The sequence below is a fragment of the Bos javanicus genome, chromosome 18, assembly GCF_032452875.1.
Source record: "Bos javanicus breed banteng chromosome 18, ARS-OSU_banteng_1.0, whole genome shotgun sequence".
NCBI classification, from domain to species: Eukaryota; Metazoa; Chordata; class Mammalia; order Artiodactyla; family Bovidae; genus Bos; species Bos javanicus.
The window spans coordinates 35,178,037-35,197,696 of NC_083885.1; the positions used below are offsets into that span (position 1 = coordinate 35,178,037).

The 19,660-nt window shown below is 54.3% G+C and overlaps 2 protein-coding genes across 3 annotated transcripts in view; one reads left to right on the top strand and one right to left on the bottom strand.

The window, feature by feature from the left end:
• Positions 1–6,635: 6,635 nt before the first annotated feature.
• On the top strand, positions 6,636–16,339 carry HSD11B2 (hydroxysteroid 11-beta dehydrogenase 2). 2 transcript variants are annotated; one of them, XM_061387623.1, is made up of 6 exons: positions 6,636–6,706; positions 7,451–7,578; positions 14,442–14,654; positions 14,757–14,942; positions 15,052–15,189; positions 15,393–16,339. In XM_061387623.1, the coding sequence occupies exons 2-6, from the start codon at positions 7,548–7,550 to the stop codon at positions 15,803–15,805; spliced, it is 981 nt and encodes a 326-aa protein (XP_061243607.1). In that variant the 5' UTR covers positions 6,636–6,706; positions 7,451–7,547; the 3' UTR covers positions 15,806–16,339. The 2 variants fall into 2 exon arrangements, with proteins under 2 accessions (XP_061243607.1, XP_061243605.1); XM_061387621.1 differs by lacking the exons at positions 6,636–6,706; positions 7,451–7,578 and adding an exon at positions 10,628–11,015.
• Positions 16,340–16,821: 482 nt separating this feature from the next.
• Positions 16,822–19,660, bottom strand: part of ATP6V0D1 (ATPase H+ transporting V0 subunit d1) — a 39,055-nt gene continuing 36,216 nt past the window's right edge. The window contains exons 5-8 of the mRNA XM_061387640.1: positions 18,015–18,092; positions 17,714–17,890; positions 17,508–17,585; positions 16,822–17,411 (exon numbers count right to left, since the gene is read on the bottom strand). Of these exons, the coding sequence (XP_061243624.1) occupies positions 17,250–17,411; positions 17,508–17,585; positions 17,714–17,890; positions 18,015–18,092 (495 nt within the window). The 3' untranslated portion in view covers positions 16,822–17,249. The remainder of the gene's footprint in view (positions 17,412–17,507; positions 17,586–17,713; positions 17,891–18,014; positions 18,093–19,660) is intronic.

A 19,660-nucleotide genomic window follows, 5' to 3' on the forward strand; every position in this document is an offset into this window, starting at 1 on the left:
TCCCTGGTGGCTCATGGGTAAACAATCTGCCTGCAATGCAGGAGATGTGGGTTCGATCCCTGGGTTGGGAAGATCCCTTGGCAAAGGAAATGGCAACCCACTCCAGCATTCTTGCCTGGAAAATCCCATGGACAGAGGAGCCTGGTTGCTACAGTCCATGGGGTTGCAAAGAGTTAGACACAGCTTAGCAACTGAACAACAAAGCCACTGAATTAGTGGCACTTTGTTGTATCAGCAATTGGAAACTAATATAGTGGGTTTCAAATAGGATTAAGTACATGTATATTTAACCAATGAAAGCTGTTTCATTTTTAAAAAATATTTATTTATTTGGTGGCACCAGGTCTTAGTTGTGTTATGCAGGATCTTCAATCTTCGTTGCGGCACACGGGATCTTTAGTTGTAGCATGCAAACTTGGTTGCGGTTTCCCTGACCAAGGGTCAAACTCACACCCCCTGCATTGGAAGCATGGAGTCGTAGCCACTGGATCACCAGGGAAGTCCCAAAGCTGTTTCATTTGAAACAAAAATGACTGCCCAGGTATCTGAGTGACTCCAGACTAAGCTCTCTGAAAAGACTTCCTCTGGCCAAATCTGAGTTTTAATAGCACAGGCAGTTTGATGGTGTCCTGATTCTGTCATCGTGGTGTGGTCACCAGTCCAGAACCTGACACTGCCCAGGGCATCACCTACTGAGGAAGGCCGTACTTTGCTAATACCACCTCATCAGTCTTCTGTTTAAGTTACCTCCAGGGCTTTCTTTGCCCTTAGGATCAACTGAAATGCCAAATCTTGGCTTCCAAAGCCCAGCTCAGCTAGCTCCTGTCCACCTCCTCATCCCTGTCCCCTGATCGGTGCATCTCCTGGAACACAAGGCATTAGCTCCCACCCCCAGGCTCTTTCGCACAGTATTCCTTTTACTCAAAGTGTAGTTAGTCTCAGCTCCTCCTGCCCCGCTCTGGCCAGTTTCTTTGAAAACATGAGACACATTTTTCTGGGACAGAAGTCCTCTCCTAGGGCAGGACGTGTTCCTGTCCAGAGTGGCTGTCCCTGACTAGCAAGGCAAGTCTGTCCATGGTGAACAGCCCAGGCTAGAGAGACAAAAAGACCTAACTGTGGTTTAAAGAACTTGTACACATGTGTATGAGAAGGTTCCAAGTTCACTTACCTGACTCCTAGAATTGCCAGAAGAGACCCCCGGGCAGTTCACCCCAACCTGGGCTAGACCCACAGCCCATCCTTAATTAGAGTCAATGTATCCCCAGGCTTCCTGGGACTTGTTTCTTGTCCCAGGGCATATCAATGGTTACCTGTTTCAATCCCAGCTTTGCCAGTCACCAGCTGGGTAAATTCCCCAACTTCTCTAAATCCAGTTTGCTCCTATGTGAAGTAGCAGTAACAACAGCTTCTTACTGGATAGGGCCACAACGAGGCCTGAAAATGTGGTCCTGCATATGAAGCACACAGGATGTTCCACTGGAAATGGACACTGATACATATAATCTAGACCCTACTTGTCTTTCTATCAGGAAATGATGCTCTCCGTTTCATTAACTAATGGAATTAAATTTTAATTATCAGATTCACTGGTGGGATGTGGTTAGCCATAGATCTTGTTCTCTGGGTCCATTTTGTCTGAATCACAGTACCCTTTCCAATGGGCCTTGGATGAGTCAGCCCATTTACTTGGCTTGTCCCCATGGCCACAAGCACCTCTTGCCCTGGCAAACATAGAGGCCTTGTGACTGTCGCTCTTTCTACCTCCACTGGTGGCTCCCCTCCCCATCAGTCCATTCTCCTGATAGCTTGGGGCTGTCAAAAAAAAAAAAGAAGAAAGAAAGAAAGAAAAGAAAAAGGGAAGAGGGCCTGCCCTGGTGATCTAGTGGTTAAGAAGACACGGGTTCGATACCTGGTCTGGAAAGATCCCACATCCTGTGGAGCAACAAAGCCTGTGTACCACAACTATTGAGCCTGTGCTCTAGAGCCCATACTCTGCAAACAGAGAAGTCATGGCAACGAGACACCCACACACTGCAGCTAGAGTAGCCCCTGCTTGCCGCAACCGGAGAAAGCCCACATGTAACAATGAAGACCCAGCACAGCCAAAAATAAATAAATGAAAGGAAGGAAGGAAGGAAGAAAGGAAGGCGAACTGATTATTTTACTTCTTGCTACCACTCTCAGTGACTCTCCCTGCTTCACAGGAAGCAGTATCTCCATATACCATGAAATTAGAATAAAAACCTCCTCATTCACCACAGCCTCCAAGACCTCCCTTATGCCTCCTGGCTCCTCTCTCCTCAAAGGACCAGATTCCCTCTTATATTAGGGGTCTTTGCATGCGATGTTCTTGCTACCTGGAACACCACCTCCTCCTAGAAAGCTTTCTCCAACCCTCAGAATAGAAGAGGCCATGAGACTCTGCTTTCTAGTGCCTCCTGTCTGTCGTGGCTGCTTGACTGTGTAGTGATCTGGTTAGGGGCTGTCCTCCAGCCACATGCGGAGCCCACAAGGTGGGGAACAGTTATCTAGCTCACCATGGCATTCCCTGAGCATGGAGCCTGGAACACAAATGCACTCAATAGATGTTTGTTGTATGAATGAAGGCGGGAACAAACAAATGAAAGGATAGTGTTACTTAACAGGAATTCTTTTGTAAAGCCTTTTGTAAATAATACCTGTTGAATTATTTTTGGTGTAAAAATGGACTTTCCTGTACTACTGTCCATTCATCATAGTAAATCTGTTATTTCCATGTCCCTTGTAAAGATTTTGTTTTTCCCTTCACTACATTGAATACATCTTCCTCCCATTAATTTTCCCTTCTTGAGTAGCTTTAGTGAGCACTTTGTGCTTTAAGAAAGGAGCGCTGTTTGGTGTATACAATATTCTCTCAGCTTCCTTGGTAAGAAGACTCTGGCAGCTTTCTCACTGTTGACACTAACTGGTACAGCTTGGAACACGATGTCACCCCTCCAGAACTCTCGCAGACCTAGATAAAACTTATTCTGTGTCTCCAGTCAGGAACAAGGTGTTTGGAAGCAGCACCTTATGCAACAGAGCTGATGCAGGGCCATCCCTCGGAGGCAAATGACATGAAAATGATGGTGTGTGGAGAATGTGCCTACAGTGTCCTAGGAACTAATGATTTTAAAGCTTCTCTGGCAGTAATTCAGTTTTTATTTTATGTTTCTTAGAAAAATGAAGGCTTGTATTTACTATATGTGTTATCTAATATGCAGAAAGGCAGATAGGGAAAGGTATCCTGTGCTGATAAGGACTTCCATGGCAGCTCAGTCAAAGCTGCCCTCTTTGCAACTGGCCACCTGGCCCTGCACGTGCTCCCGGGGACAGTTTCGCTCACTCTTCAGCGTATCTTTTTGTTTCCTCATTTCTATGGGGGAATGGTGCATACATACAAAGTCGTTGACTGTTCTTACTTTATTTCAGAAATGTGCAGGGCTGAGGCACCTGAATTTTTCCTCAAATACTTTAAAGCAAATTATGTGGCGGAACCTCTCATGCCTGCTCCCAGAGGAATTTCCTTTGAGTGCTCCCTCATATCTCAAAAGCTTATGTAACCTGACACAATTATCTAAAAAGCCTTGGAATCCAAAAGAACAGAGATCTGAGCTAGGAATGAAGGTCGGAGCTGGGAAAGACATGTTCTCTCCTGCCTAGGGACTGGGTCATACTTCACTAGGACAATGCTCAATTCAACTTCCAAAGAAAAATCTTAACCCCCTGACCAGGGGTTGTACTTGCTTATTTTTCGGAACAAGGAATCTCTTGACAAGGTGCTCAAGGGGCATTACAAAGCCTTAGACCTGGCTGGCGGTTAAAAATATTTCTATAACCATCTTGAGCAGCTAGTCTTCCCAAGATGAAAGCAAGAGTGGCTTGGACCCCTTCCAGAGGATAACTGACTCAAAGATCAACCCATCCTGAGAGTCAGGGTCTCCTGCCAGCAGTTAGTGCTGCAAAGCGGGTGGGGGTCTGGAATCCATATTTTCACCAAGTAGTAGTCCAGGTGATTCTGATTCAAGCCCAGCTCAGTTCCCAACTCAAGAGAGAAGGAGAGGAAGACAAAAACTGTAAGTGCAGACCTAAAATTGGGGCTCCACGAGGAGATGACCCCACTGTGTACCCAAGAGCCCTTGGGCCAAGAAGCTTCTCTTTCTCCTTTTTGTTTTCACTTTTATAAATCCCAGCCCTGCTTGCTATTTGCATGCCAGCGGTGAGGGACCTCCAAAGAGAATAGGCACCACTCATAGGTGGTTGGCTTTTCAAGGAATTTGCTGGAGAAAATTGTAGACAAGGCAGTGAACAAAACTCTTCTCCATCTGGTTTCAGTTTATTAAAAAAAACAACACACATAGGCCTCCTACCAGCAATCAGAAAACAGCCACAGCTCCCCAAGTAGGGTATTAGCCACGAGGGGTGGGACTGAATTATGTATATGCAAATGAATTAAACCAGCCAGCCAACAGCAACTAAGTTTTGTATCTTTTGCAGTTGTTCTGCCAAGAAAAGGCCTGAATCAGGGTGATGGAAGCTGTAAGGAAGCAAGTTTTGGAATTAGTTTTTAACAACTTGCCTTAATTCTACCATTGGGAGACATGTTTCTAATCCAGAGGCAAATTTTATTTATTTATTATTCTTTTATTTTCTTGGAATAGAGAAGGGCTTATTGCAGGGCCAAACAAGGAAAATGGGTGGCTCGTGCTCAAAAACCCTGAACTCCCAGAAGCAAGTTTTAAAAGGTTGATAGTCTTTTGCCTGGGTATTGCCCACTGAATAATGCCAACCTCCTTGGCTGACAGGGGACAGAGCAGAGTGTCTGGATGGCTGAGTAATCACTGAACTTCTTATATATAGAATTGTGGTACCTGCTTCATTCGGATGATGTGAGGATAGTACGTAAAATTAAGTATGAGGAAGTCGAACACAAGGACTGGCAAGCAATAGTAAATGTGGCAGAGGATTAGGAATAACTCAGAGCTGCCCTGCAGGACTCAAGATGACCAGTTTCATCTGGAGTCAGCCAAGCTAGCCCAGTAAATGTTCTCAGCTGGGACTTGCCTTTCCCCTGGGACTGGTCCAGAAAACCCTTGAGAGCAAATTCTCTTAGTGTTTCCCAAGCTCAAGGGCCCTAATCCCCAAATATCTGCCTTCAATCCTGGAAGCAAAGAAGTTCAGGGAGGGTGCTGGACACAGTTTGAAAATACAAGGAATACTTCTGGCTTTCCGCATGTCCCCATTCCTTCTGCCCAGTAAGCGAAGGGCCTGGCTTCCAAGTGCACAGCTAGAGGAGACGGACGGGGCACTCATTCATGCCTGGTGAGTTGACAATCTCCCAGGCATTTGTACCACATGAGTGGTGTGCTGGGGACCACAGGCACCCAGCTGCCTCTGGGCTCAACCCTCGCATGTCCACGAGCACTTCAGGTTCAGTTTGTCCAAAACAGACTGCTGTCCCTCGCAGGGATGCACCAACAAGACGCCCAGCCTCCCCTCGTGCCTTGTCCCCAAACCCATTTCCTAGCCAACCAGGACAGGGTCTTATTTGCTCAAGACCTTTCCCAGCTCTCCTTTGCCCTCAGAATGAAGTCAGAGGTGGTGAAACATTGTTGTTTAGTAGCTAAGTCATGTTCAACTCTTTTGGGACCACATAGACTGTAGCCCACCAGGCTCCTCTCTCTGTCCACGGGATTTCTCAGGCAAGAATACTGGAGTAGGTTGCCATTTCCTTCTCTAGGGGATCTTCCTGACCCATGGATTGACCTTGTATCTCCTGCATTGGCAGGTGGATTCTTTACCACTGAGCCACCAAGGAAGTGCATGGCAAACGTAGCTCTGTGTTAACACAGTTCTCGGTCTTCGAGCTCCGGTATACCTGAGTTTGAATCTTGGGGCTGGTCCAAGATTCAAACTTAGGTGAACCTGAGTTTGAGACCTTGAACAATTTTCTTAGCCCCTGGAAGCCTCAGTTATATTTTATATTCCTTGAATATAAAATAGTAATGATGACACCCACTGCTGCTGCTGCTGCTAAGTCACTTCAGTCGTGTCCGACTCTGTGTGACCCCACAGACGGCAGCCCACCAGGCTCCCCCATCCCTGGGATTCTCCAGGCAAGAACACTGGAGTGGGTTGTCATTTCCTTCTCCAATGCATGAAAGTGAAAAGTGAAAGTAGAGTCGCTCAGTCGTGTCCGACTCTTAGCGACCCCATGGACTGCAGCCTACCAGGCTCCTCTGTCCATGGGATTTTCCAGGCAGGAGTACTGGAGTGGGGTGCCATTGCCTTCTCCAGATGACACCCACTACAAAGGGCTATTGTGAGGCCTCTGCACTGAACCCAAGGCTTGGAACAGAGCAAGAAGTTTGGAGGCCAGTGCATGGAATGAAGACTGAGGATGAGCTGGGAAGGGTGTGGCTGCCAGAACTAGAGAAGATGATGAGACCAGTTTTGGACTTGCTGAGTGTAAGGGGCCTATGGGTGTCCAGGGGAGGCATCCAGGGGCAGCTGGACATGTGGGCCTGGAATTAAGTCTTGGCTGGAAAGGAGCGTGGGAGTCACCAACATGCGAGTAGGAAGATGAGCTCATGGTAGGGGAGGGACAGAGCATGAGCCCTCCACAGCCAGAGGTTCACCCACAGGGAAGAGAAGCTTATGAAGGAGGCCGGGAGGGAGAGCCGGACAGGTAGGAGGGAACCCAGTAGCAGTGGCTTTGCAGGTGCCGAAGGGAGAAAGGGCCCAGGGTACAGAGGAGTTAACTGAAAGCAAAGATGTGTCCTTGGTATTTGAGGACTGGACTGTCATTCACTGGTGACCTCTGGCGTGGCCAGGAGCCGGAGCTGACTCAGAGATAGAGTGGGAGAGAGGAGAGTGAAGATGGTGACCAAGACAGTTTTCGAGAAATGCAGCTGAGAAAGGGGGCGGGTGTTGTGGGGAGGACAGCATGAGAACAATGCTTGGGGAAAGGGATACAGGATTGAGTGAGAGAAGTTCTTTATGGTGGTTCCCAGGGGGAGAGGGCAGAGCCAAACTGGGGTGCATGCTGCCAGAAAGGAGCCAGTGGTTAGTTGTTATAGCCACAGTGCCCAGCACAGGGCCAGGCACACAGTAGGAATGCAATACAAGTTTGCTGTCTTTGAGGACGGGGAGGGATGGGGTGTGGAACTGGGGCAAGGGGGTGGCCATCGGCAGGAAGAGGCTCCCCTCTGCCATGGGTGAGCAGAGAGCAGGGCCTCCTTGAGATTCTGCTGCCTCTGAACCTGACCACAGAGGAAGAAAGGGGTGATAGGCAGCGCTTGGCTCCAGAAACACAGTGTGGTAAGAGAACAGAAAGTGAGCTCTTAGAGACTACCACTTGGCAGGCCCCATCCTGGATTTCTGTTCCTCCCACCCTCACATCCGACAGTCACCTTCACTTTATCCCCTTCAGAGCCGTGCCCTCCCCAAAGGCCAGAAGGTGGTGCCAGTGAGCTGTTGGACTCAGCTGGAGCCGACTGGAGCCAGACTGCCAGCCCCCAACCCACCTCATGGCCCTCCAGAGCCTGGGGCATGCTGAAGGTTTGGCTCACCAAGTTTCTGATTAAGGAGTTGGGTGGGTGGTGAGGGCAGGGTGAGACTAAGGGAGACTGTGGGTTGAGGGCCTAGAGGTGAGGTGGTTCAGGGGCTCCGCTCCTTCTGGTTGCCCTTCATTCCTCTACCCCTGCCAACCCTGCCTTATCTGCTGGGGCTCCTGCCCTCTGCTCCTCCTTCTCCCTGGAGGGCCCTGCCAGCCCAGACTCCTGGTTCTGGCAGAGGCTGGTTCTCTGCCCTTGGGCAGGCACAGCCTGGCACCAAGCCTCAGACAGGGCTGGGCCAGCCCCTCCCAGCCATGACTGCCTAAACCACCTTCTTTCTATTTCCAGAATGTCTCCACCTGATGAAAGGTAAGGAGTCAGCTGCTCAGGTGGCCACAGTGGGCTGGAGTATAGATCCTGGTAGGAAGGCCTGGCCTAGGAAGTGGGATGAATTTCTGGGAGAGAAGGGTGTTAAATACAAATGTGGCAGATCATCCACGAGACCCAAACCACACAAGACAAATATTTCTGTCTAAGGTGGCGCAGTGTCCCAGAAGCTGAACTGGAAACATGCCCCACCCATCCTAGCATCCTACACTCCACAACCAAAGACAATTCCCTAAATTCCCCTCTAAGCAAGTCTGTCTCCCCAACCCACGCTTCCCAGTGGGTCAGAGCCCTTCATGGTTCCTTCCCAGGAGTGCAGGATCTTGTTTCTCAGACTCTGTCCTCACCGTGCTTTCCAACTTCCACCTCCCTACCCTGTTTTAAAAATTTTATGTATTTTGGCTTCGCTGGGTCTTCGTCGCTGTGCACAGGCTTTCTCTGTTATGGTGAGCAGGGGTCAGTCTTTGTTGCCGTGTGGAGGCTTCTCATTGCAGTGGCTTCTCTTGTTGTGGAGCACAGCCTCTAGAGCGCAGGCTCAGTAATTGCAGCACACATGCTTTGTCCCCCCAGTAGCACGTGGAATCTTTCCAGACCAGGGATCAAACCTGCATCCCCTACAGTGGCAGATGGATTCTCAACCAATGGACCACCAGGGAAGTCCTCCAACTCCCTGCCCTTTGACTCCTACTCTGGCAAGCTCTGGTACTACCTGTGTGGCCTTAACCTTGAAGGCTGCCTGAGACCACCCCCACCCCCACCCCCCACCATCCTCTCCTCTACATCCCCTCCACAGTCCCAAGGGACTTAATGGTCTGAAGCTGCAGAAATCACACTCAGACTCTCAGTAGGGTGCTGGGAGGGTGTAGGTCCCACAACCAGAGTCTACAGCTCATATTGGGATGCCAGGTCAAGGTTGCTGTGTCCACCTGTGAGACTAGGCCACAGGTTCAGAACGATAGGAGTCAGCACACTTTGGAAAATGAATGTTTCCGTGAGTTTCCAAAGAATGACGCAGACCAAGGGAGTCACCAAAAACACACACATACACAAATGTACTTACATGCTATATAGGGTCATGGCATGGGGAGAGACATGTCATTTGTGTATGGACAAGCTATGGAGTCCATGGACAGAGTGTACACAAATATAGGCATACACAGGTACACAAGGTCATGTACCCAGGGTCAGACACACATACCCTCCCCAGCCCTGCCTCCCAGGGCCAGGGCTAACTTGTCATCCATACTTAAACAGTAGGAGGAGGAAGAAGTAGAAGCTCAGAAGTGGCTCTGGAAAGGACCTCTTAAGTGGGTCTGTCTCCCTGCTCCTCCTTGAGATGTCCCTGGCTCACCAGGGGGCCATACCTGGGTGGCAGAGAAGGCTTCGAGGAGGCATTGCTTTGAAGCCCTGGCACAGAACTTGAGCATCTAAGATAGAGAATGGGCAACATAATTGGGAGGGGTCCATGAGCCCCCCAGGACCTAGTATGGGCATAGATGAGGCACTGGGCAAGGGCTCAGAAGAAGCAGGGACCCCCTGTACCATGGGCTGATCTACCGGCCTCAGCACAGCGCCTGGCAGTGAGGTGCTGGCACCACTTCCCTGTGCTGGCAGAGCCTGGTATGGATGCCAAGCACAGGGTGCCAGACATGGGGGTGGGCAGAGGGGGGGCCCAAAGGGCCACACACAAACACAGACCTTCATACACACAGGCAGGGAAATGCACCCACACTCACTTACTTTATACCCTGGGGGATCCTGGGAGCAGGGCAGGGATCACCCTGTCTGAGAGGCTGCCCTCACTGACTTCCCCAGGTGTCCCCATTGGCCTGGCTCTTGGGGTCCCTGGGGTTGGAGAGTCGGCTGGAGTTAATGGGAGGCCTAGATGCTTCCTCAGAACCCCCCTCCACACACCCGCGCCCACACACATACACTTGTGTGGCAGGAGGACGGGGCGGGGGGGGGGGGGGCAGGGGGGAGGGATTGTGTAGGGGGTAGATTGTGGGGAGGAGGTTTGCTGCAAACCCAGGGCTGGAAAGTGAAAGGAAGTGGGGGGATTGCGGGGCAGAGACTCCCAAGAATCTGGTCTGTTACCCTGCTCCACCCAGCCCCCAGCCCCAAATCGGTCGGTGGCCGCAGGTAGCTTAGGTGTGAGCGTGTGTTAGACACCTGCGGCCGCTCAAGGCGTGGCGCGTACGCTCGCGTTGGCCTAGGCTGCCGGGTCCTAGGCTGCGGGCTGGTTCCCCGAGGTGTTCTGGCAGGCACGCTGGCCGCGGAGGTGCGGTCAATGTGAGGATGGAGGTTGCGTGTGTCCTCTGGTGTCCCGACCAAGTGTGAGCTGTGCATGTGCTCACCTGGCAGTCGTGGCTCAGCGGACCAGCGCAGGAGTGAGCGCATGCGGGGTACTAGGGCTAGACCTATCGCACCTCTCCTGGGCACGGCCAGCCGCAAGTTGAGCAGTTGAGCAGCAACTTTGGGACTTGGTTCCGGCTTCTTCGAAAGCTGATCTGACCGCGGGGGCGGGGCAGAGGGCGGGAGGTAGAGGTGGGGGCACCTGCCTGGCAAGGGGTGCGGGCAGAGAAGTAAAGGAAAGCCCCGCCCCTTCCCCGCCTCCGTTCCGCCCTCGCCCCCGCCCCCGGGGCTCTTTAAAAGCTCGGCCCGAGGGCGAACAGAGAAAGCGAGTATCGCCTCCCGCCCCTGGCTCGTGTCCTGCTGCACCCCGCGTCCCAGCCCCGAGTCCCAGTCCCTGCTCTTCAGCCCAGTCCCTGCCCCGCCCCGGCCCGGCCGCCATGGAAAGCTGGCCCTGGCCGTCGGGCGGCGCCTGGCTGCTCGTGGCGGCCCGTGCGCTACTGCAGCTGCTGCGCGCAGACCTGCGTCTGGGCCGCCCGCTGTTGGCGGCGCTGGCGCTGCTGGCCGCGCTCGACTGGCTGTGCCAGCGCCTGCTACCCCCGCTGGCCGCACTTGCCGTGTTGGCCGCCACCGGCTGGATCGTGTTGTCCCGCCTGGCGCGCCCGCAGCGCCTGCCCGTGGCGACTCGCGCGGTGCTCATCACCGGTGAGTGCGCGGGGCGCGGAGCGCGGCGACTCCCGGTTCGAGGGCGGGACCGGACACCCAGAGGGCTCCCTGTGGGCATGCCAAGGCAACGCGGGACCCCCAGCCGAGAAGTGGGGAAGCCCCTCTCCCCTGGGTTCAGGGAGCCAGCCAAGTAGGAAGCGCAGGGCACCTCCCCAAGTCCGGGTTGACTACCTACGGCTTGGGGAGTGTTGAAGAGAAAAGGAGGCAGGGAGTGGGCAGGTGCGCAGGGGAGACTGCGAAAGGAGCCTCCTGGAGCTTGGGGTTTATGCTATGTCCCTCTCCAAGACAGCAGTCTTCCGACAGAGGACACTGCTCTGAGGAACTTCAGAGAATCCTCACCCCTTGAACTCTGCCTAACATTCCCACGTGGGAGGTCCTGTCTCTTCCCTGGGACCAGGAGGAATAGGCTTAAATGGAGAGTTGGGACCCCCTTCTCCCAATTGGCTCCTTGGAGTTCAGAAAAGCTGGAGGTCATCATGAGGGACAGCTGGACATTCAGCCACCTCTCAGATCCCACCACCCAGACCCAATCTGTGAAGGAGTTGTCCGGAGTTTGCATTCATTACACCACCACCATTCTCACTGGTCCTCTGTGCCTGGGAAGGAGGTGAGGTCTTAGAGAGCTGGGCTCAGGTGCTTCTGGCCACCTTGTTGAGCTCTCTTTGTCTGGAACAAGGACACTATCACCAGAAGGAGGGAAGGAGGAGCTGAGACCCAGAAGTGGAGAGGGAGAGAAAAGTCAGTGGGCACTACTGTATAGGACACTACTGGCTCTAGTATTGGGGAGGGGGAGCCTGGTCTCTCCCCTAACGCCATGGCTTTGGACAGGTGCTCGGCCGTTCTGCTCTCTTGCACTGGTGAGTGGCTTCTCAGAGACCTCAGTCCAGTAGGGGGCCCTGCATGATCAGAGGAAGCTGGGAAAACTTCCCAGAGGAGGCCATCCTTGAGCTGGGCCTCAGAAGATAGGTGGAGATAGGTAAGAGTGTGGAAGGTGTTTTGGATCAGACAAAGGGTGTGGGACAGAGGCTTGAGGCAGGAATGAGCATGGTCTGTGGGGGAGGGGGGCAGTCACTAAGCAGTCTGGCTGCTGAGATGTGGTGAGACAAGCATTTGTTTCCTTGGAAGGGGCCTTGAATGCCCAGCAAGAAGCCAGAATGTACTGAGGTGAAGGTAGCAGGAGGGTTTGAGCTTCAGTAAAGATGGTGGACATAGAGGATGGCTCAGGTTGGGTGGGAGAGATGTGAGTTCAGGGTAGAGTGAGAAGTTTCAAGGGACCCCAGTTTTAGTGGTTTGAGGAAGGAGAGATGACAGACTTCCTGGTATGAAAGCAAAGAGCTTCTGCCCCCAAGGACAGGGCAGCTCCCCTCCTGCCTTCTAACTAGTGAGTTCCGCCTCCTCAGGACCCAGGTCTTCTTCAGATGCTAGTGCCCCAGGCAGTCTTTCCTGGGATCTCACCTCAGGTCCTTGTGCCACTACTGTTACATCTCCTAGCCTTGAGCTTGAAAGTGAGGTAAGACTGAGTCTTCCTTCAGTTCCGGTTGCAAAGTCCCGCAACGGAGGAGGGGAAGCAGACTGCCCAACCCACCCCATTTAAACATCGAGAGTTGACCTCCAAGCTTCCCAATGCCCCTAAACTCTGGGGTTTCTTCACTCACTACTACTGACTGCAGTACAAGTAGGTGACCAGGCCCTGACTCACTTGCTAGGAACACTGTGCCTTGAGCCTGCCAGAGCTGCCACACACCCCCCCCTGGGAATGCTCCTGAGAACCCCTAGCCGAGGCTACTTGGGGAGCTCAGCCCTGGGGTCAGGGTTTGGGTCAAGTGGCTGGGTGCTTTGTGTGCACATCTGTGTACTGCTGGGCAGTATGGGTCTCATGGGAGTGAGCCATTGTTGTTCACGCCTCTCTGCAGGTAGGTTGGAGGTATGCGTAGGTTTCTGAGTGTGTACAGGTGAGCAAGAGGGTATGAAAGGTGTGGGTGATTGTGTTGGGACCTCAGAGCTGAGGTTCTGGGAGGCATTAGTTTCCCCGTGAAGGGCTTGTCTGCTCTGGAAGGGAGCTTAGGCAAGTGGGGAGACACACACACACACACACACACACACACACACACTCACTCCCCTCCTCCAGCCAGACTTGCCCAGGAAGTACCCCTCAGCTGGGGCTGGCTAGTGGGCTCCCAGCTACACAAAGCCCAGCTTGCAGTCCCCCAGCTTTGTTTTCTCCCTCAACAGAGAGAACGGGGGAGCTGAACCACTTTGTAACCTCTGATCAGCAGGACCACCATGGGGGCAGGCTCTAAAGAGCTTCCTTCCTCCCTGGTCACCCCCCTCCCCACACCCCCTCTTGTTGACCACCCAAGGAGCTGGATTGGAATGGGAACAATCAAAGGAGCCGGGGTTTATTAGACCCCTACACTGGCTCTGCCTCGTGGTTTATCTCTCTGCATACCAAAACCAGGAAATTAAGCCTCCAAGTGGTAACTGACCTCAGATCTCATTTGATGGATGTGGGAAGGGATTCTAATGCAGGTCTGTTTTTGTCTTCATCCACTGTGACCCTGTCCTGGGGGCAAGTTATTTGAGGCTCAGAGAATGTCCCAGTGTTGCCATTCACTGGAATTCCAAGGGTCAAGCATGAGGTGGGGATGGGCCTCCAGCCTGCCTGGAGCCTGGAACAATAGTAGAGGGTGCTGAACTGGAAAGGAAGGTGGAGCTCAGGTGGTACACAGCCTAGATGATGGGAACAGAGCACGTTGGCTTTATCCTAAGGGCCGTGGGGAGCCTTGAAGAAGTTTTCAGAAGCAGAGGGTATTGTCATTTTGGGAAGGATCCCTCGGGCTACTTAGGCAGAGAACGGATTCAAGGGGGCAAGGTGGGACAGAACGAAAAAAGGGGGCTGCTTCAGTGTCCAGGTAAGAGGAAGAATGCTGGGCAAGGGCAGTGAGAAAGGAAGGGAGGCTAGGGAGTAATATCTGCATATGCGAGCTGAGGCCTGATCTCAAGCAGACCAAAGGACATCAGGGCTGAGGCTGGGTCTCAGCTGGGACTGGCTGACCTACCAACAGAGTCCTGACCTTACTGTGTGCCAGCTGAGTGACTTTGGGGGAAGCAACATAGCATTACTAGGTCTCAGTTTCCTCATCTGTAAAGTGGGGATCATAAGCTATGTTTGATAGGGTAGCTATGAGGGGTCGGGGAGATGACAGCTGTGAAAGAGTTGGTCCTCAGGAGCTCAGCCAGGGGGTCCAAGCCTCCCAGAGATGGGCCTAGGAAGGGAGGGCTGCTGATGTTGTGAAGTCGGGAGTCGGAAGCCTGGATCCCATCCCAGCCATGGTGACCCTGGGTTGTCTCAGGCTGAACTGGGCCATAGTGGAGTTCACTGGCTGTCCATCCTTCCCTGACCAGGCTGTGACTCTGGTTTTGGCAACGCGACGGCCAAGAAGCTTGACGCCATGGGCTTCACAGTGTTGGCAACCGTGTTGGATCTGAATAGCCCTGGGGCCCTAGAGCTGCGTGCCTGCTGTTCTTCTCGTCTGAAGCTGCTACAGATGGACCTGACCAAGCCAGCAGACATTAGCCGTGTGCTGGAGTTCACCAAGGTCCACACCGCCAGCACAGGTCAGTAGGCTCAACTTCGCCAGGAAAGGGCATGGCTGGGCTGAGATTGGAGGTGTGCTGCAGGACTGACCTGCAGCTTCCCTACTGGCTCCATGCCCTCAGGTCTGTGGGGCCTGGTCAACAACGCGGGCCAGAACATCTTTGTGGCGGATGCAGAGCTGTGTCCAGTGGCCACTTTCCGCACCTGCATGGAGGTGAACTTCTTTGGTGCACTAGAGATGACCAAAGGCCTCTTGCCACTGCTGCGTCGTTCAAGTGGTCGAATTGTGACCGTGAGCAGCCCAGCAGGTGAGGGTCCTCCCGCACTGGAGCAGAAAAGATGCCTCTGCTGGGCGGGGAGAGATATTGGAGTCCCCGGCCCAGGCTGAGGCATCCCCCATTCCCAATCCATCCCCAGGAGACATGCCATTTCCATGCTTAGCTGCCTATGGGACCTCCAAAGCAGCCTTGGCGTTGCTCATGGGCAATTTTAGCTGTGAACTTCTGCCCTGGGGTGTCAAGGTCAGCATCATCCAGCCTGCCTGCTTCAAGACAGGTGAGGCTCAGGGATTTGGGGGTGGGGCCTGTGGGGGGAGAGCAGGAAGGCAGGGTGGGTGTGGTCGTCTCTGGAGTGGGATTGGGTCTGAGGAATGGGCGTGACTTTGGCTGGGGGCGGGTCTCAGGTTGTGAGTTAGAGAACTGGATCTGGCTTTGGCTTCCCTCACTGACCCCACTCTGGCCTTGGCACTCCTTCCGCAGAGTCAGTGAAGGACGTGCACCAGTGGGAAGAGCGCAAGCAGCAGCTGCTGGCCACCCTGCCTCAAGAGCTGCTGCAGGCCTATGGTGAGGACTACATCGAGCACTTGAATGGGCAGTTTCTGCACTCTCTGAGCCAGGCCCTGCCAGACCTCAGCCCGGTGGTAGATGCCATCACCGATGCGCTGCTGGCGGCCCAGCCACGCCGCCGCTATTACCCAGGTCATGGCCTGGGGCTCATATACTTCATCCACTACTACCTGCCCGAGGGTCTGCGGCAGCGTTTCCTGCAGTCCTTCTTCATCAGTCCCTATGTGCCGAGAGCACTACAGGCTGGCCAGCCTGGCCTTACCTCTGCCCGGGACATAGCCCAGGACCAAGGCCCTAGACCGGATCCTTCTCCCACTGCCCAGTGAGCAGGTCACACGTAGAGCAGCTCCAGCAGAGGAGGTTCCTTGTGCCCTTGCTCCTCCTCCAGGTATTCTGACCCCCAAGGTCTGCCCTAGAGCCTGGCCCAAAGGACCCCACCCCATGCACTGCCGATGCCACAGGCCAGGCCTGGTGAGGTGAAGGCTTTCCAGTGAACCTCTGGGCCTCTCCTGCTTCATGAGCCCAAACAGACCCTCCTGGGCACAAGGCTCCACCATACAGCTTGCAGAACCCAGCTGGATGGGGAGTTTAGTTCAAGGCTTAACTAGAGCCTTAGCCAGGATCCTACAGACAGTGCCTCTGCAAACTAAGGCGAGATTAGGTAGGTTGGGGACCCCCTCAGGATTATTTCTTGGCACCAGTGCCTCAGTGCTGTGATTTGAAGGGTGAACCCTGTTTCTTGACTGGCTCAAGGATTAGGGCCCTGACCACCCACCCCAAGCCCCCCAAGGCACAGGGAGGCTACATACTCACCTTATTGCCACTTTTTTAATAAAGACAAATTTTTATTTCTCCTAGAATGGGGGAGATGCTCTGTTTGCTTAGGTGACAGGCTGTGGCCGTGTGACAGACTGGAAACTGCCTGGGCAACCCCCGGGGCTCAGCATGGGGGCCGAGGCTCTGGGCACAGGACCTGGTTTACATCCAACCCCCTTCAGTGACCTTGGGCAGATCAGGTATCCATAGGTTTCCTCAGCATGAAATAGGGATAATGACCCCAGCCCAGAGAGTTGTGGTGCTCAGTGAAGCAAACAGGGAGCCCTGGGGGCCCTCTAGAGTCAGAAGCCCACTCCATGAGCCTGTTGGAGCCTCCAGCAGGGAAAGGGGCCATCTGCCACCGACCTCCTGCCCCGAGGAGCCTGGCTGCACAGGGACAAGGCCAGCCGAGGGCTGCCACCTGAGGAAGGGAGGTAGAAAGCTTAGGTGGGGGTGGGCTCAGCAGGCCTGAGGCAAGTCAGGGATCTGGGAGAGGGGCCAGGGCCCAAAGGAGACAGAAGACAGCTGGGCTTAGAGAAGTTTTTATTATCTTGGAAGGGCAGAGCTACTCCATTTCCCAAGAACACACATACTTTATCCTGGCCATGGCTCTAGGGGGCCCACTGAGGGAAGAGAAGTTTTACGCTCCTCCCAGGGGTTCTCGGGTTAGGGAGGGACACAAAAGTGACCACATGCTTCTCAGACACGTCAGCGGCTGTAAACACAGGGCTGAGGGGGCCTCCTTGCTCTGGAGGTGGGGGCTTGGTCCATTCTTGGTGTGGGAGCAGGTGCCCAGCCCCCCTGCAGGCCCAAGAGCAGTCTTGGAGAGGGTCAGGGAGGCAGGGCAGCCACGGGTACAGCATGCTCCCCCAGGGCAAGTGGGTGAGCCGTGAGCTTTGTCACAGCACACGGACACACATGTACACACGCACTGGGGAGCCTTGGTCCAGGGTGCTAGAAGATAGGGATGTAGTTGTCAATCTTGGCCCGGTGGCGTTGGGCAATGCACTCGGCAATCCACACAATGTTGCGACACTCCTGCTCCTTGAGCTTCACAAAGGCATAGAAAACACCAAAGTGGAACTGGTTCAGAAAGGCCAACTTGTTCAGTTTTACCTGCAGACACAGGAAGGAGTGGTGTGCAAGGGGCTGGGACCAGAGTCAGGCCTGGGCCGCCAACCCTTCCCTTCGACAAGCAGGTCCAGCACTCACCTCGTGCTCGAAGAATCGGTCCTCCAGGGTCTTGTCTCCAGGGTTGCTGCCCGCACCTTCGAAAAGCAGCTTGTACTCCTGACGCAGGAGAGCGGGGGCGGGGCGTGGGGGGGAAGGGAAGCATGAGCACGAGGGCGCTGTTGGGTGTGGGGTGGGGATGTGGGTGCCAACAGGCCTGCCCCCTGCCCCACAGTCAGGGCACTCACCGGGTAGTAGTCGGCCACGTTCTTGACCTGCTCATAGTCGTCGGCTCGAGCCAGCTGGGCCAGGCCCTCCGGGTAGAGCCGTCCACAGTGCGGGAAGAGCTTGGCACGGTCCTCCTTGGACAGCTCTGTGCCAAAGGAGTTAATGGTGATGATGAAGGCGCGGCGGTCTGCTTCAAACTGTGGGGCCAGTGCACAGGTGCCGGAGAGAGAGAATGGGAGGGAGGCAGTAGTCAGTCAGTTATCAAGGCTTCCCCACACCAGGGCCAGAGCCCCAGCAGGCGGGACAGGGCCAGGCACTCACCTCCAGGATGGGGCACATGGCGTCGGCCGTGGTCCCGCCCAGCAGGGTGCAGAACTTGTAGAAGGACTCCAGGTAGGCCTGTGCAGGGCACAGGGCTCAATCAGCCTAGGCAGGGAGACTCGAGGCGGGCCTGCCAGGCTTCCCCCCGACAGTTCCTTTCTTCCCTCCCCAGCTCCTTTCATGGTTAATCCAAATGTACCCGTGGACTTGGCAGGGCAGCCCCCATGTCAGAGCCCCCAAAACAGCCACAAATTTTCACTGGGCATCAGCCAAGCAGCAGTAGCCTGCTGCCTCCCCCACCCAGCAGCAACAGAGCAATTTCTGACCCACTGCCTGCCTCATGGTGCGGTGCCCCTCACACTCTCATCCCACAGAGGATCGGGCTCAGAGAGGGGCCCTGTCTTGCCCCTGCTTCTCTGCCTGCCTTTTCTCCAAATCTCCCCTCAGCTTCAGAAAATCACGTGTTGATGGGCTAGTGAAGAATGGTGACTCCTGAGAGTTCATGGAGAGGGCCTGGACTGGGTGCCCCAGCCCCTCTCAGCACCCCACCTTAAAGAGCACCTCCTCCTCTTCCCATGCCCTAGGCAGTCACACAGCAGGAACCAGATTGTCAACCCAGCTCCTGCTGAGGGATGGTTATTGCCTGTGCGGACGTCAGCCCTGCAGTGCGATAGCTGGACACTCGGGCTGCCAGTGGGAACAAGCACTTGCTGCCCAGGCAAATTGGATCTGCCGGGCGTAAGGAGAAGGCAGGTCAGCCCAGGCCTCAGGTCCCTCCAAGGACTAACTCCTGAGACCAGCCAGGCCCAGGCTTCCTTCCCTGAACCTCTTCGTGTCAAGGAAGGGGGGCAGAGTCTCATGACCTCTGGGGAGCTTCCTCTACTCAGATCCTCCAGGGTCCCAGCTGGTGGCACAGCCACAGGGACTCTGGCTCCACAGGCTTCTGAGCTGGGGGTGAGAGCTGGGGAGGCAGGGGAAGCTTTCTGTGTGGAGGTCTGCCCTCCAAGCTGCAGAGAACATTCCGCCCACTGTATGATGTGGGCACGGGTTCTACTGGCCTAAGAGAGGAGGTGAGAATGAGACCCAGGAGTCCATGAGCCCAGGCCAAACCTGGCCAGCAGCACTGGGCAAGCTGGGCTCAGGGGAAAACCCGAGGGGACCACTGAGTCACAGGAAACAAAACTCTAGAACCAGTCAGGGAGTAAGCAGCTTGGGAAGGGAGAGTGGACCCCAGCAGAGCAGAGGACTTGAGGGATAGAAATAGCTGCCAATCCTACCATGGATTAGTGGCACTAGTTTCCTCTGGGACCATCCTCAGCCATCTCCTTTCCTATGACCAGTCAACTTGGGTGTGTCCAAGTCTTAGGCCTGTCCCAGAGGGGACTGCAGTTCCTCTCTGTGGGGGAAGCCACCAGCCTTTGCTGAGCTGTGCTGACCCTGAAAAGACTAACCCCAGGGTGGTGGAGGCTGGTGGAATAGGCCCAGACTTTCTTCTGGAGGCTGAGCAGCTGAAGAAACTGGCAAGACCCCAAAAGGCCCAAGTACCAAGGTCACCTTCCCACCCCAACCCTGTCCCCTGGCATCTGCCAGCCCATGTCTGCTGCACCAGCTGCCTACGGTTCCCACCCGCCTCTGGGGGTCCGCCT